The sequence below is a fragment of the Rhipicephalus microplus genome, chromosome 3, assembly GCF_043290135.1.
Source record: "Rhipicephalus microplus isolate Deutch F79 chromosome 3, USDA_Rmic, whole genome shotgun sequence".
NCBI classification, from domain to species: Eukaryota; Metazoa; Arthropoda; class Arachnida; order Ixodida; family Ixodidae; genus Rhipicephalus; species Rhipicephalus microplus.
Genome location: NC_134702.1, coordinates 68,289,473 through 68,306,795, shown reverse-complemented (window position 1 = coordinate 68,306,795; position 17,323 = coordinate 68,289,473). Strand labels below are relative to the sequence as shown.

At 47.8% G+C, this 17,323-nt stretch overlaps 1 protein-coding gene across 1 annotated transcript in view; it reads right to left on the bottom strand.

Moving 5' to 3' along the window:
- The window catches only part of LOC142803770 (uncharacterized), a 101,660-nt gene that overhangs the window by 22,883 nt on the left and 61,454 nt on the right, over nucleotides 1-17,323 (bottom strand). The window contains exon 6 of the mRNA XM_075889731.1: nucleotides 9,016-9,080. Within this exon, the coding sequence (XP_075745846.1) occupies nucleotides 9,016-9,080 (65 nt within the window). The remainder of the gene's footprint in view (nucleotides 1-9,015; nucleotides 9,081-17,323) is intronic.

Genomic DNA, 17,323 nt, shown 5'->3' with positions numbered 1-17,323 from the left:
CATGAGCCCTCGCCTACCGCGGATTAATTCAGAGCGGTGTCATCTGCATCCAGCGTAGGCCTCTACCCTCTGGTTCGTATGAACGAGCACATTCGAGGAACTTCGGCTGAATAAAATCTATGGTAGTTTCCGTAACAACATGAAAACCATATACAACGCCCGAAACATTGCGTAGTGCATACAGAGGAGTTTTTATCTGCACTATGTTTGTTTTCAACATCGGTATTCATCATCGCTGAAAGCGAACCTCGCACTAGCCACCAAATTTCGGTGATGTGAAATCGCACGTACTTATATAGGTGTATTCACGAATTGTATGACGCTGAAACATTCCTTGGCTCCGGTGCTAATCGTTTTCATGTGTTGCCAACCTAATAACAAGCGTGCGGTGGTTGGTAGCAGTGTGATGTGACTTCGTCTCGGGTACCAGCGACGCTGACGCATTCAGCTGTCAGCGGTCTCATTTCCATTCATGTACAAGATAGAAAGTCGAACGTGCGTTGCTGTGGTGATCGAAAAAAAAATTGCATGATTAAGTGCTGCTAGTATTGCCTGCTATTCCACTTCTCGCTTGTTCTGCTTCTCTGCCACGCTCAGTAGCACATACGTTGTTTGGGGGCATTCTAACACACACATTCTTAGTTTATAGTTCATTCTAATACTCATAGCTATAGGCATACAATGGCGCTTCTCCATCGTTTTACAGTTCACCATAATATAACACGCGTTTTGTTCACAGCTGGACAGATTACGGAACACCTTGTGAGAAGCACATGATTTCAAATCAGCTGCACGATGACACGACAGTAGGAAGAGAAAGTCACCACATTTATGCACAGAATGAATGAAAGTGCACTAGTACTGTAATGCACTTTGTATAGAAGAAATGCAAAAAGTACCTCATGTGACTTACTACCTTTCAGAACTGTTCGTGTATTTATATTTTCCTCCGGACTGTAATCAGCTGAAGATAGTATTAGATGGTTTCGAACATTGAACCTTTGTAAGTGTTCCCAAGGACTGCTTCATTTCTGTTCAGCCAAGTCTGCGAGTCTAATGTTTTTGGTGAAGGTAAGGTCCGGACACGTGTCTCGATTCACGGAGCATATCCGTTCGGGTTGGATATGCAGGGTCAGTGTGAAGAGTTAGGCCGAGCGTGGACGTAAGTTCCGCCAGCTTGCGACCACCCTTCTCATCACGCACCCTCAGAGTATGCTGTGAGCGTTGAAATCACCCAGATCACAAGGGGATCCGTGCCCGCAGTGTTCAGGGCACGACTGAAGAATGTTGCGAAAGTAACATATGTACGTTTTGGAGAACAGTATATGTTGAGTATGTGTAATGGTGCGTCTCATTTCCTGAGCGGGAGGAGGGTGACCATCGCATATAAATATTCAGTATTAAGTTCCAAATCTACTTGGTTGGCTGTATAATTTTTGTGCACGAACATACAGGAAGAGGGGTCCTGCTGGAACGTGGAATAATTTGGAAGGCTAGCGCCACTCCCTGGATCCTGAAGGGCGACCACTGCGGGAAGTGAAGCGAGATTCAATAGGAGAAGCCGGAGGTGAGCCCGCTTGGCGTGAGAACGCGATACCCGGCAATTACAATGAGTAATTTGAGTGGAGGTGGCCGAATTGTAACATGGAGAGCGTCTAACTTGATTGAGGGTTGCCCGCCATGGTCATTCTAGTTAAGAAGTGGTTGTAGGGACGCAGCTGTGGAGCCAGCACTCGCGGCGAGGGTGGCGCCCTCAATTGCTGTAAGGGTGTAGCTGTCATCGTCATTTACATCATTTTCTATGGTGCGACGCGAGGTTTAAGGAGAGCGGCCTGACACGCCTTTAATAAAACCACCGTATCGTCGGACGCTGCGCGACGACTGTGCTAAGTGTTGAATGATGATTGTGGGGATAATTTCGGTCATTTTGGCGATAGCCGAGGTCATGGCCCCGAAAACATATTTTTCTAAGGCACCCAGATGAACGTCCATTTGCGCCTCTACACGAGCCTCAAGTGCAGCTTCTACTCTCAGTGCTACAGTCGGGGCCGTGGGCTCAGTCTCCATAGCCTCAGTTGCGTATGAGGACGAACTGGTTAGCTCTTTTGATTTAGATTCTAGGAGCGCTATTTTTTGAGCAACATCTCTATTTAACTCTCGAGAGCTGCTACCTCAGTTTGCTCGGCAGTCCGTGCCGCAGGGTGGGGGTGAAGGGAAGGTGGAGCGGCCCTGCCCGTACCGCTCACCTGCGTTCCATGCTTTTCAACGTTGGCCCAGGTCCTCGTATCGCCGCGTTGTGGCGTCGTCGACAGTTTTATGTTGTCTCCTTGGGGTGGCGGCTACGTTGGCGGCCTCTTGCCGTTGTTACGACCGGCCCTGGGGTGCCAAGCAGGAAGAGTTTGGGGGAGAACCGGTTCTTGACCGACGGTGGCGGCCACCCCACCTCCCCATTCGGGTTCCTCCTCGCCGGGAGAGCTCCGGGGTCTGCTGTGCGTTCGTGACCATGTTTGGTAACATTTTAGGGCGCCGTGACCATATATGGACCTCGTGTTAGGTTGGGCCACTCCATGTGTTGTGAGGTGTGTTTCCCCCTCTCTCGTGGTTGAGGTGCCGGAGACACCGTATTGGCTGACGATGCGGACGGGGCGCCCAGTGTCAACGGCGCGGCGCTATAAAATGCCGAAGACGTTTTGTATCACACGCACTCTTCTCTCTTTGGGTCAGTTGACCACTTCTCCACATGTAAATAAATCTCTGTTGTTTGTTCGGGCGCTTCTTCTCGCTGAATTGTTGGACGATGGATCCTGCGACGGGGCCAGCTACCGAAAACGAGACCGGCAGGACCCGGAGTCCCAACACCGTACTTGCCAGCAGATAGTGCTGGCTTCGCAGTGTTGTTGTCGTCCCGGCTTGTTGGCTTACCGGGGAGGCCTAGATGGCAGTTGTTCTTAGCTACCCTCAGGGCGATCACCTTGTCGGTACGGAATTTCGCCGTGCCTCTCACATACTGAGGACCGCGGAACGCACTCGTGAGCAGCCCGCACACCCTCCACAAGCGGAGGCTCTTGGCCGCAGTGTACGCACGTGTTGGGCTGCGTGTTGGGACATGCATCCGCACGATGACCGACGGATCCACACAAGCGCAGGCTGGAATAGTCCGGTGATATTTTCGCACAGGAATAAGCATGTTCTCATAATGTACAAAACGCGGTTTCACCTTCCCGGTGAAGGTGACCCGAGCCTTGTCAGAGGATCTGATTTTCCTCACCTCGACGATGTTGCCTGCTCTCCATTGCACTTGTCCTCGAAGCGATTCAGTGGTGTCTGAGTTGCTGACGACGATGAAGCCAAGGCACACATCGCGGCCGTCTTGTCGGAGGTATCCATAGAGCGGGATCACCCCACGCTCAGTGTTAACCGAGAATTCCCCGAGAAGCAGATTCGCTGCCACCGGGTTCAGGTTGTGGAACAACACGAGGTGTTGTTCATGAGACGGCACAACCGTGACCGACTTCGCCAACGTGGGTCCGAGGTAGCCCGTAAAGGCGGCTCCGTAGCGGTTTTCAGGAAGTCTTGGTGCAGCGACACATGTTCGCGTGGCTTGAGCACGACGACGAAATCGTCTGGGCGTGGTTTTGGAATTAGGAGAGGCCTCCAGGTCATAATAGCTGCTGAGGAGAAGAGGACAAGCCCCCGTGCCTTTGCCTCGTGCAGCGCACAATACTGGAGGCTGTGTCCTTCCGGCTGGTGTTCCGGAGGCCGGGATGGCGTGGACGCCGCTGTATTTGCTTGAACGGACGCGCGACACGCGACCATTTCATTCAACGATTGGTGCCGAAACCTCGGAACAGCGGAGTTGCCGTCTTGAGAGAATGGAACTGTAGTCCAGGCCATGCCTTCGGGATCGTAACACCGCAGGTGAGATGCGGTGGCTGCCATGTTACCTCGAATAACCGGTGCGATGCCGTCGGCATTCCAAGTCACCAGGTTCCAGCGTCGCCCTCGTGGCCGGGTCAACGTCCACCATAAAAACTTGAAACGTGGACCCGCTGGGTCAAACTTGAATTCAATGGGGTACAGATGATTTGCTGCGTCGATCGACGTCGAGCTTCGTGGAGCGCAGATGATTCAGCCGTGGCTCCAGCCGAAAATTGACGGAGCCCATGCGCCCCTCGTCTTGCTTCGTCACGCGCTCGCAGCGCCTCCAGTAATTCTAAGAACCGTAGCGTTTATCACGCTGCGCTGATCTTGCAACGCTTGCACAAATCAGCAAGTGTTTACAACGCTTTGCTAAGATGCCACAGTGGTGGCAGCTACCTGTCTCCTTGCGTTCTACACCTTATCACCCCAGAGACTGGCACGCACGCACGCGCTTCGTTTTCCAGGGTAACTGTCAGATAGAGCTCATGTCTTGATGCGCTCGTTCAACCCCGCTGCATGCTCGAGACACTCCAACGCAGCACATCCAGAATACCATTGACCGATTTTCTTGTGCAGAATATCAAATAAACGTTTTGTTCACTCTCTCCAGACGCAAGACTATCGTCTTTCGACGACATTTGAAGTGTAACATGCAGATAGTGGGCCATTTTTTTAGTATGCATCAAATTCAAGGCAAACGTTATTGAAAATTAAGTCGCCGATACTCGTCTCTGTGGGTTATTACATAACAACAACTATCTTTTTGTTTATGATTAACGCGCGCTGATTTCCTCCTCAATTCAAAATAGAGCGCGCGTGCCACTCCTCTATAGTCTGGCCAGTGGCTACCTACTACTACTACGACGACGACTACGACTACTACATACATCACGGATGCACAATCCACGGCTTAAGGAGCTTCGCCCCTAAGACCCCTTCACAAAGAGTAATACCAAGTCCGAATTAGAGTCATTGCTCTTCTCCATGCGTCCGCCTAACCTCGCTCACAAGGTGGCGAGCACACTATGACGACCCAACAAACGCACGTCCACCATCATTGAAAACGACCTCACAAATAATGATAGCACGCTAACGTCCCTCTCCCTAACCTTAAATAAAGATATTCCAGTATAAAAAGAAAAATTGGTTGAGCCCATGTACATTGAGAATCGACGTTATGTGAAGCATGCAGAAGAAAGGGGAGCATGTCAGAATTTTTTTATTGACCACACGTCATGAAATGACGCTAAATATATGCACAAATGTCGCACGCACAGACATATGTTAAAGAGTTGCAGATGCTTATATAACCAATTGTTTGCACTTGCGCAATGATGCCAACAGGAACATGCGTATTAGCAATGCCAGAACCTGGTATGAAGCGCTGATGCACGCGAGGATGCTGGCCCTGGACACTGCTACATAAATCAACTTCAGCGCATGGCACCTAACCACAATTGACGTTAACCCGACGTGACGCTGAATCAAAGGAGTACATATGTAATGTTTATGAAATTCGACAGGCAGCACTGCAACCAGTATACTGACGTTTCACTAAGATTATCGTCTATTAAAAAAGCAGTTCCGAGACCTGGCGTAGCTCTGTGGTATAATGCTTCATTTCAACGCAGAATGCTTAGGTTTGATTCCAGCTGAGACCCTGACACTTATTCTTTGCATTCATAGGGTTGACGCTACCGATGTCAGGTATTTATTAACGCTGGTGCATTAAAATTGCCCATGTGTGTTCTCGTCGTTCCTCGGTTCATACCCTCACACCATCATATCAGCGGCACATACCCGCCCGTGGATATGCGGCACTGTCTGGTGGGAAGTGTTTGACGATGTACGCAACGGGATTTTGACAATATTATAGTCTTGCACAGCACGTTATATTCGTCAAATCATCTTACTCTTTCATGCTAATTTTGTTTCACAGCAAGTTAAGGGGGTGACTACGAGAGCACCAAAACGTAAGCAGCCAGACAGACAGACTTAGGTTATGTATTCCTAATTGTACGCCCCGCCGCGGTGGTCTAGTGGCTAAGGTACTCTGCTGCTGACCCGCATGTCGCAGGATCGAGTCCCGGCTGCAGCGGCTGCATTTCCGATGGAGGCGAAAATGTTGTAGGCCCGTGTGCTCAGATTTGGGTGCACGCCAAAGAACCCCAAGTGGTTGAAATTTCCGGAGCCCTCCACTACGTCGTCTCTCATAACCATGTGGTAGTTTTGGGACGTTAAACACCACATATCGACCAAAACGCTTCCAACTGAACTGCGCAGTAGTACAATGAAATCGAGCTATGCGCATCGACGAAATGTTTGGATGATCAGTAAGGCTAACAGATATGAGCGGTAAATTATACGTTAAATTCAAGTGAATATAAGTCGCTTTTCCTAGTTCGAACAACGCAAGCTTGAAAAAGCGCAGTGAAGTGCCTGATCTCAACGCCACCGTACGACGGGTTGGGTCCCAAGTGCGATTCCCTGCTCTGCCTAGCGTATAGCCCAACAACAAATGGCATCAAACCAGCACCCACAATAGGCGCCGATTAAGGGGCCGAGTGGAGACATCAGCAATGTGAGGTGTCCCTACTAGGTCAGCAGCGTGTATGAGCTTAAAGACTGACCGGTACCCGTCATCCCTAGCATTGTAGAAATGGAAGAGCCGTGCCGAAATGCGAGCCGGCTCGACACCCATGGCCCCAGGCCTCCTGCTTGCCTAAGCAGCGACTCCCCACCAATGAGATAAAATTAGCCAATAACAAAGAAAAAAAACTCAGACAATGCACCTCTCAAGGCTTTCGTACTCAGCCATTTTGGATTTGCTTAATATTTCCGGGATCTTCGATACAAGGCATTTACCATGAGGTGGACCGCACGATTCTCATACAATAAACCCAATGAGGTTAAAAAAAGCACTTTGTGAACAAAAAAGTCCCAGTGTGTCGACAAGTTCAGACACGCAAGACACTGTTCTGCTCGCTGACAAAAACTACGCCGCCGACGCTAGCGATCAAGATATACCTGTAGAAATATTCTAATCTGGCTCGAAAAAAGTTTGCCCCAAACCAATTTAGACTGTCGTCCTGGGTTGCAAGAGCCCACATTGGGCGCCAGTGCCGCTCTTGAAGAAAAAAAAAGATACTCAGTACACGCCGTTGTACAACGAATGCATGGTAATTCATCAGACACATTTAGGTAAACGCAAACTCACCAGCCTAAACTTATAAGTAGTCATGCCCAATAATACACAATACAACGCCAGTATAACATACACAATGAATTAAACACACGCACTATTCTGCGAATGCAGTGTTATCGCTGATCGACTCATCGCAGAAGTCTGTGAGGTGAGCCGCGAAACCATTCTTGTGGACCTCCCGCAAAAGAGGGCCATGGATGAGAAAGGCCAATCCCATTGCCATTGCTCTTATCTGTGCACCTGCCTAACCTTACCGACATGTCCGTGCCACAACGGATGTTGGTGTGTACACTAAGTACGCCGACACAGCGGACGTGTGCGCGACTTTACAGTGATTGATAACACCACCACAGTGTACCTGAGCAGTGAGGGCGACCCTCATTGATGAGCGAAAAAATGGCAGCTTGGTGACCATGGCATCAGACTGCTATGGCCGAGAGTGCTGTGTTATTCTTAGTTACAATAACTGCACTTCGACCAAAATAGAAAGCGAGAAAACGCGTGTGTTTATATTGCCACGCTGTGTTCGTGGTAGAAGAGGAGAGCGAAGAAGTGAATGGCTGCTGTGGCTTAGTAAACAGTCGTCCACTTCGAGTTCCTGTCTATCGTTTCCTCTCGCGACAGACTGGTGGAGGTGCGGGGTACTGTACTGAAACGTTTTATGCCTGCTGGTCCTGAACCAGAAGCAACCACCGCCAGTGCACCAGGGTCTGCTGATATTCATTAAAGCAGCCACTACCTTCAAGGACTACTACCACAGTACGGCCCCTTGGCAAGTTCCGGGAGGACAATGTTTGCCACGTCCGCAACCCATACCGAGCATGACCCATTCGCTAGCGTACCCTGTGTCATCAACCCGCCTCGCACACCCAACCCATTCTATGGCGATGCAGATGAGGATGTCGAAGACTGGCTTGACCATTTCGACCGGGTCACTGCCATCAATGACTGGGACAATCGCCTTAAGTTGAAGAACGTCTACATCTCCTTCTTAGACGCGGCAAGAGTGTGGCACGAGAACGAAGAAACTTCATTCACAAGTTGGCAGGAATCCCATCGGCAGCTTCGCGAGGCGTTCAGTAACCCCGCACTGAAAGAGAGAGCGGAACAGGCACTTTCTTCGTGGTTTCAAATGCCGAACGAGAGCGTCGCCATGTTTGGCGAAGAGATGTCGCGATTGTTTCGATGTGCTGACCCCCACATGCCAGAAGACAAGAAGGTGCGCCTACTAATGCGAGCAGTAAAAGAGCAACTTTTCGCGGGCCTTGTGCGCAACCCTCCTATGACTATGTCGGAGTTCATACGTGAGGCCACAATTATGGAGCGCATGCTTCGGCAGCGATTGTGACAGTATGAGCGTCAGACGCCCATTTCCGCTGCGTGCTCGCTTGTACCAGGAGGTGATAACAGGGAAGTCCTCACAGAACTCATACGGCAGGTTGTACGCGAAAAACTTCGGAAATCTCATGCAGCGTCCCCTCCCAGTAGCGCTTCTCTTACGGACGTCATTCGTGACAAAATTAGGCTGTTCGTTCATTCCTCACCAACATTGCAAGCCGAACCTCCCACACTTTCCTACGCGGATGCCCTACGCGTCTCTACGCCGTCGACGGCACATTTCGCTCATCCACCTGCTGGGACCCCAGACGCTTTCCAAGTCCAGCCTATCGCCTGCCTTCTCAGGTGGCACACTAGCGAGTGGCACACTAGCGATCCCGAGTGGCACACTAGCGAAACCGAGTGGCACACTAGCGATCCTGTGTATACGAAGTCGCCTGCAGTATAACCTCACTCTGTGAGATACGGATGCTTCTTTCACTGTCAGTAGCAAACGAATGTCAGGTACGACTAAGAACAATGATGTGGGGGTTGCATTATTTTATACTTACGTCTTTGTCAGTCGCATTGCAATCCGGATTTGTTTCAATGGGTGGTCCGTTTGGTACTTCTGTTTCTGGAAATGCAACCATACCAAGCAAATGCAGCACGTAAGAGAGGTGGCAGTTTCAATGCCGTTTCTATAACTTTGAGGGCTCAGCCAAGCAATTTATCGCTTTTAATCGTGATTAAAACGTTCAATATAAAAAGGAGAATGAAAATACTTCTGTATTTCAAGACAAATTAAGAAAGCTTAGTTACAACGTAGTAGTCATTGAGACCCCTGGCGAAAAGCGGCGAAAATGAAGCATGAAAGTGCCTAGGGGCCCGCACACAAGGCAGCATTCACATACGTTTCTGGTAGCATGCGTGTAAATAGTAAACCAAGTATATTTCGAGTAGCACAACAAGAAATTAATAAGATAGATTACTGAAAAACATAACATAAATATACCCTCAGTAAACATGGGCACAAAGAAACAGAAAGATAACTGCACCTAAAAATGATGCCGTTAGCATAATGAATATATTGAAACATTGTTGCTTTTAACACGTGTAAAATCTTGTGTATAGTAGTCAAGTCATTTCTTTACGTATTTGAGTTTTGTCACATGGTTAAAATAATTCAGGAAGAGGTCCTAACTTTTTTGAGAAACCGACAGAGGGACCTGTCATGGCGACATGAGTGGGGCAATTACAGAAAAGTACAGGAAAAGATTCAAATTTGTGAGCATTCACTAACTAGTTTAGCATTAGCAATACAATCAATGCATAACATGATGGTAATACTACTGAAAAAATTAGACATGAAAACGATCAGTAGCAGGTTATATAACGAAAACAAAACAAGAATAATAAAGTCTATTCGACAAATGCAACTAGTTTTAGTATCAGTGGTAAAAGTTGTACAAGAAAAATGTAGATATGAAACTAACACTGAACTGTTGAGAGCTAATAATAGTTGACTACAAAATTCGGGTGAATCGATGAATTCCCGAAAAAAGTTTTTTTTGCCACACAAGGAGATAATATGAATATTTTACGATGACTTATCCGCAGGGCAATGAATTCCAAATAGCTTGCTAGTAAACAAGGTTGTGAACTTGCCGTAGTTTGTTCTAACGGCTAGTGAAGAAAGACTGATTCTCTGGGAAAACCGGGTAATAATGCTAATAGGTAAGGGATGATGACGGTGAGCCTATAGGCAACTATTCATAGTCTGTGGCAAAATAATTTTCTAAGTGATAGTATGTTAAGCTTTGAAAGCAATTAGCTACAGGACGAATAAAATGGTCTAACTGTTATTAGTCTAAGCGCTTGATTACAGGACAAATAAAATAGGCTAAATGTTAATAGCCTAAGCGCTTGGTTCGGTAGTCGCTGAAATCGTTCAATGTGCGTGAAGTGTTGGTCCAAGATGATGCACAAAACGAAATATGACTGTGAATGTAGGCAAAATTCGAAGAATGCACGAAATGAAGTGGAAAATACGTACACCTCTTGACAATAACATTGACCCCAAATGCGAATTTTTAACGAGTGAAGTGACATGTTTATGAAGTTTTAGTTCAGTATCTAAGATGACGTAAAGAAATCGTCCTTCACTAGAAATGTTTATGACCTTATTGCCGATGTGAAGGAAAGGTTGTATGTTTAGGGAAGTCAGTGGAGAATAAAATACCATGAAGATGGCTTTGGTAGCATTGATCTGTAGCTAATTTCTTTGGCACCATAAAGTTATGTTATGTTATTGACACATATGATTAGAGCACAAATTTATTAAAAAATTGGGCAACCCTTAAGCACTTCTTTTAGGAGCTGAACATGATAGCGATATTCTGTATTTATTGAGTACTTGAACCACTGAGTGCACACTTTTTATTGTATGATGTTACTCGAGAAGTTTTAATTGTGGATTAGCACAATGTAATCCATAAAGTTAGCAGTGGCTTGTGTCAGCAGAGCTTTTGCATATGACCACATTATGTGTAATGGGTAGCATACTTTAAAGAACAAGTAGTTATGCGTTCTAAATTGCCCTGTTCGAGATTGCTATGCATCCACTACGTAGTTTCAGGGAGTACGTGCAATAAAGAGTACGCCTTTTGTAATGTCTTACCAGCTTCAAACCACAAAGTCGTTGTTATAATCATATGTTTTGTCGCCCGATGGCAACGCATGTTAGTAACACGCAATAATACAGCAATACTACATATTGTATTGCGAAGCCTGTGTTCGTTAAGCATGAATGCAATTTTCACTGGATTTCCAAGCAGAGAAAGTTATTTATGCATTATTTCCAAGAGAATGCGTGGCTATGTGGCTAAACGCTTGCTTGCTACTGAGACGTCTGGGGTTCAATCCTTATTAAGAGCTCGTTTTTTATTACCCATTCTATTTGCGTCATTCTCAATTTTTCTGTCATTCACCAGCTGATAATATTTCACGAGCAACCAACGACTGCCACGCTGATGCCGACATCGACTACGACGCCGCCACCGGATTTACGGCGAAACGAGCTCTTTAATGCTATCGCGTATAACAATTTATTGCACTACGCAATAAATGAAATGTGTACGTGTTAGGATGATGGCCCTTTTTTAGAGCAGTTCAGACGTAAAAATAAATGCGCAACTTTTTTTTCTTTTATAAACGTTGTTAATATCAATAACCCGCTTCTGTTGGCCATTTGATGTGGCCCCGCAGAAAATGCTGCCGATTTGTTGTCGAGGCTCCCGAGAATCGGTGGGCTCAATATTGTAGCAGTGGACATGGCCTAGAATTTACAATTAATTCTCAAATTTGGCTAAAACCACTCTTCTCCCGACAAATGACTCGCAGGCTAAAACTTCATACGCCCCAGGCTCAATATCAGCCATATGCGGATTTCTGCATGGCGTGCTCGTTTGTTACTGGAGCCGCCGTGGGAGGTTGCGACTGGCATTTCTTCACCAGCGCCATCCCTTCCTGCTTAGCTTCCAGCGCTTTCATCAGACGATGGAAGAGAGAATGCGATTGCATCGTGCGACAAATCTTTGTAACTGGACGGATTCTGAAAACGTTTTCGCAAGGTGAGACAATAAGCTCCTTCAATGAATTCATTCCATGGGTACATGAACAAGTGTTGCAGGGCCAGTTTAAAACACGTTGTATGTCTACCAGAAGTAAAAAAAAAGGAGAATATCCAGCAGTGTCATGGCGCGAGCTGTTGTAAGGAAAAGTGACAAAGGGTAACGCAATGTCCCAGTGGATATCATAAGACGAGATATACATGACGAGCATATCAGTAAACGTTCGATTCAAAGGTTCTGTGAGGCCGTTCGTTTGGGAATAATAGGCCATCGGAAACTCGTTTTTGATTGCACCAGAATAAAGTAGTTCATGTATTACCTTGGACGAAAAAAATCATAGTGAGAAAGAGAGAACATAAGGAGAAAGGGAAAAAGGTAAACCAGGGTTGAGCCCATGGTAGGCTACCCTGCTCGGGGGAAGGGGAGCATATAAGTGCAAGGACGGACAGACGCATGAATGGACAGACAAACGGACGGACTGTCACACAGATGGACGCATGGACGGACGGATGGATGCACGGATGGATGCATGGAAGCACGAACGGACTGAGAGACGCTTCACCCCACTAATCATCATGCACTCCGTTGATATGCTGACACCGTTTTCATTGACATGCAATTCAATGCAACTGGATACTACGACTACGATCACTATGACGACATGGGACATACGACCCATGGGGTAAAGGGCTTCACCCCTAAAAGTAGTGACTTCATGCGTAACTCGGGACCGTGATAAGTTGGCCAGGAGCGCCAGAATGTAAGATGACGTCTAGTCTAAAAAAATGGTTGATACCTCTGTCATCAGAATAGGTATAACAAGAAACTGAAACTTGCCATTACAGAAGTCATAGAATGTTTACTGTAGATGGGTGTAAGAGAGCTTAAACGCTGTATCTTGATGTATTTTATAACACCAATCAACGAGAAAGCACCCATGTTGACGGTTATTGATACATCTCCATTCCAACGAGTTAAGTCCATGATCAAGCATTGAACAAACCCTTGCTGTTGCAGATGCTTCTGGTAGCTGCAGTAGTTAAAGGGGCTCTGCAACACTTTTTTAGCATGGTCAGAAAGCGCTGCCGATCGGTAGTAGAGGCTCCCGACAACACGCGAGCCAAATATTATAGCGCAGCACGTGGCCTGAAATTCACAATAAATTATTAAAGCAAGCTAAAAATAGGTTTCGCTTCTCACGACAAATCACGGATTATGACCAAAAATCATACGTAGGAAGCCTATCTATCAGGCATCGGCTAATTTGAACATGATGCGTTTGCTCCTTACAGAGATCGCCGTGGGAGGCCGCTACTTGTTCACGCGTGTGCGCGCGATCACACTGACAAAAACCGCGCATTCGAAGAAAAAAAATGAAAAAGTGCTCAAGGTCACTAGGTGGGCATGACGTTTTTGTTTGCCCTTTCCATTCATCCCTGCTTAACTTCCAGTGCTTTCGTCGGGACGAGAGAAGTGAGAATGCAATTGCAGCATGCGACAAACCTTCGTAACTCCATTCGCACTGAACGAATTCTCACAATTCTTGCGGTGTTCAATTCGTGAAGAAATAAGCTCTTCCAGTGAACTCATTGTATGGTTACTTGAAGAAGTATTTCAGAGCCCCTTTAACGGTGAGAGCAGAATCAGAGAAAGCAATGCCACAGCCAGGAGTGCCGTAACTGCAGTGATGCTGAATTTGGGCTAAGGTCGCCGACTCGCGACCTGTTAAACGCCATTGCCTGACTGGAAAGGAATGACGCGCATCGTGTTACTCAGATGGCCGGCCATGATTTTTCATGGGGCGACCGTAATAGGAGAATGCAGAGTTACAGCCAGATGACGCAGAGCTTTTTTTCGTATGAATAGATGCTATGAACGAGCACGGCACCAGAGCTAATGCAGCTACCTGGCGTTGTGTTAACGCAGTGACCGAATCACACTTCATTTATTGGAAACGCGCCTGATGACACGGACACGTAGAAACAATGCTCTGCAGAATAATTGTGGATGTCACAGCCATCGTGCAGTACTTTACCAGGAGCACTGCGAAATTACAGTGTTAGATATAAAAGGCGCGTTGCGAATCTTTCCAGAGTATATGAACGTGGGTTGGCGCGGGAAGAGTGCCCGGCCCCTGTTGTCACGGATCGAAAAGTCGTGGGTTAGATTCGCATTGGCGGAAGTTTTTAGATGCGGAAGCATCTTATACTCGCGCCTTGTAGTGCGCCGTCCGCACCGCTTCTTGAACATTCGACAGCTGACGCGCGCGCATGCGCCGTCGCGCCGTCGCCCACCATATGTGCCGCGCGCGCTTCTCCTTCGAGAACATTCGACAGCTGACAGCGCATGCGCCGTCGCGCCGTCGCCATCTGTGCCGCGCGCGCGCTTCTCCTTCGAGAACATTCGACAGCTGACAGCGCATGCGCCGTCGCGCTATATATATACTCAAGGTCGGCGCTCGCTCGCTCAGTTGCCGCTCGTCCGTTGGTTTGTACGGCGCGTCGACGTCCGAAGTCGCCGTGAAATGAATGCCAACGAATCCACAAACACAATGATCGACGTCCCTTCGACCAGCGCCGCCCTTTCGCATACGTGTGTACGTGTTCACTCATTTAACACCCCCTCCTACAACCACGTTAACCAATTTAGCCATCGACCCAAGTAAGTCGCAATTTAACACCCCATTTCACAACCACGTTAACCAATTTAGCCATCGACCCAAGTAAGTCGCACTTTAACACCCCGTTAACCAATTATATGCTCCGCATCCTCCTCAGTGTTCCCCCGAGGGAAGCTTCGGGCAATTTTTTTCTTTGTTTTCTGATCGTGCGTATTTTTCCGACGTAATTTCCGGGACCATCATTGAAATTTTGGTGGATCTTGGCATAAAGAACTTTCGTGTTCTAATGACAAAACGGGTTGAATATACTGTAGTGGCGATGACACACCTGTTACCGTTGTTGGTAAGCAGATACACAGAAGGTTGAACCTGCCACACACACACAAAAAAGGCTCAGCGGTATGTCAATAGGTTGAAGGGGCCTGTGGTGTAGTATAGTGACGTGGTGGTGTTTGTGAAGTGTGGTGGCACCGTGTTTTTATGTACAACGTGCTCGGAGGCGACGGCAGCGGTGCTTCTCTCTTGAGCGGCGGAAAGACGATGATGACGTTGGCGCAAAACGTCATGCATGAAACTGTGGCTCGTCAAAAGGAAGAGGAAGTTTGCGCGAAAGAGGGACTGCCAATGCACAAGAGCGACGAAGAGGAAGACCAGTCGGGGGCAGAACGAGATCGAGCTGGCTGGAGTGCAGATCCTGGGTGTCGCGCAACTGCGGTGTCGGGTTCTGGACCTGACCGCGTGAAGTCAGGCAAGGCCAGGCCGCTCCAGCTGCCCATGGTGTACTCGGAGGTATGCGGCCTTCCAGAGTTCCGGCCGTGACTGTTCAAGGTCACGTCCCAGGTGTTCGTTCCAGCCATGACTGTTCAAGGTCACATCCCAGGTGTCCGGGCTTCGACTCCAATCCCGAACCACCCGTGGAGGGCGGGACCTCCCGCGTGGTGATCAGCTGCTCGAAACGAGCCAGCATTTGCAAGCGGTCGCAGTTCTCGCTAAGGCAAGGGCTACCTCGTCTTCTGCCAAGCGTCGCCGTGCTGGTCAGCGTGTGACTCCAGCTGCTGAGACATCGCCAGTGTCCGCTGCCTCAACCCACCAAGCCACCGCCACCATCAACGCCACCGGTGACTGTTGATTTTTATAAACATTCTAGCTGGACAACTTTTAGGACAAGTTTCAGTTTGTCTGCTTAGACTCGGTGTCTGTACATCGCAACTTCATCTTTTTTTGTTAATTAGGCTTAAAGTTTCTACTTTTCTTTTCACACCTTAAACGGCTTCGGAATTCTTAGCTCCGAGGCTTTCCCTCCGAGCAACAGTTTATTAAACAGTAAACCTTTATCACAAATTGGCGTCTGCTACGACAGGACGAAGCCGTTAGCAGTAGCGGTAGGCGGATTAAGAATGGCAAGCGCAAGAGATCTAGTGACTTTAGCCCAGCGTATGGGGCGCGAAGGTGAAGAGCTGAGGGCTTGGTCAGATGAGCAGGAGGCACGGGCATGAGATGAGTGAGCTGCAGAACGTGAGGCAAGAAAGGAGTTGCTAGAGCTGGAAGAAAGAAGGGAGAGAAATTTGCAATTGCAGCTGAAAGTAGCCAAATCGGGAGGCAATCGTAGCGAGACGAGAACGCCTGAACGTGGATCTGGAGGGAATGCTTTTTGCAACATGAACCATCACAGCCTAATTCCAGTATTTAATGAAAACCGGGACGACTTGTATGCCTACCTAAAGAGGTTCGAGAACGTCGCCACCAGACAGGAGTGGCCGAAAGAAAAGTGGGCCACAGCCTTAAGCTTATGTTTCAGGGGGGAGGTCTTGAATGTCTTTGGACGGTTGTCTCCCGAAGATTCACTCGACTATGATAAGGCGAAGGTAGCTTTGCTTCAACGATTTCGGTTTACGGCAGAGGGCTACCGGGAGAAGTTCCACCAGAGCAAGCCCCAAGATGGCGAGACCAGAAAACAATACGCAGCTAGGCTTTCGAGTTTCTTTGATCGGTGGGTAGAAATGTCAAAGACAAACAAAGAGTACTTGGCGCTTCGTAATCTAATTGTGTCGGAGCAATTTTTGAACTGCCATCAACGGTTAACGTTGTTTCTTCGGGAAAAGAAGCAGAGCAAGCTTGAAGACATAGCAGAAGTCACCGATGATTTTTTAGAGGCACAACGACAGCCCAACTTGCTCCTGTTTCGTGAGAGAACGGATAATAGTAGTATCACGGGGAAGAGGGGAGGCTTATCTGGGAAAACGACCATAACGTGTTTTGTATGTGGAAAAGATGTTCACAGGTCCTTGGATTGCCGAACCAAGCTTAAACAACTTTACTGTGGATATTTTCATAAGCTAGGGCACGATACGAAGGTCTGTACAAAAAGAGATGGCTCTATAAAAAACATCTTGTTTGCTGTCTCCTTAAGAGGACCCCACTGAGCGTACCGATCCACCATCCAATGAACCAGAGAGAAATGTTGCTAGCGTGGTGAGAACTCGCCCAAAAGCTGTGACTCAGGAGATGTCGGTTTTGCAGGGCATAGTGTTTGGCCAGACAGTGTCAGTGCTGCGAGACACGGGAAGCAATACGCTAGTAGTCCGTCTAGATCTGATGCCAGATGAAGCTCTAACATGTACTACTGAT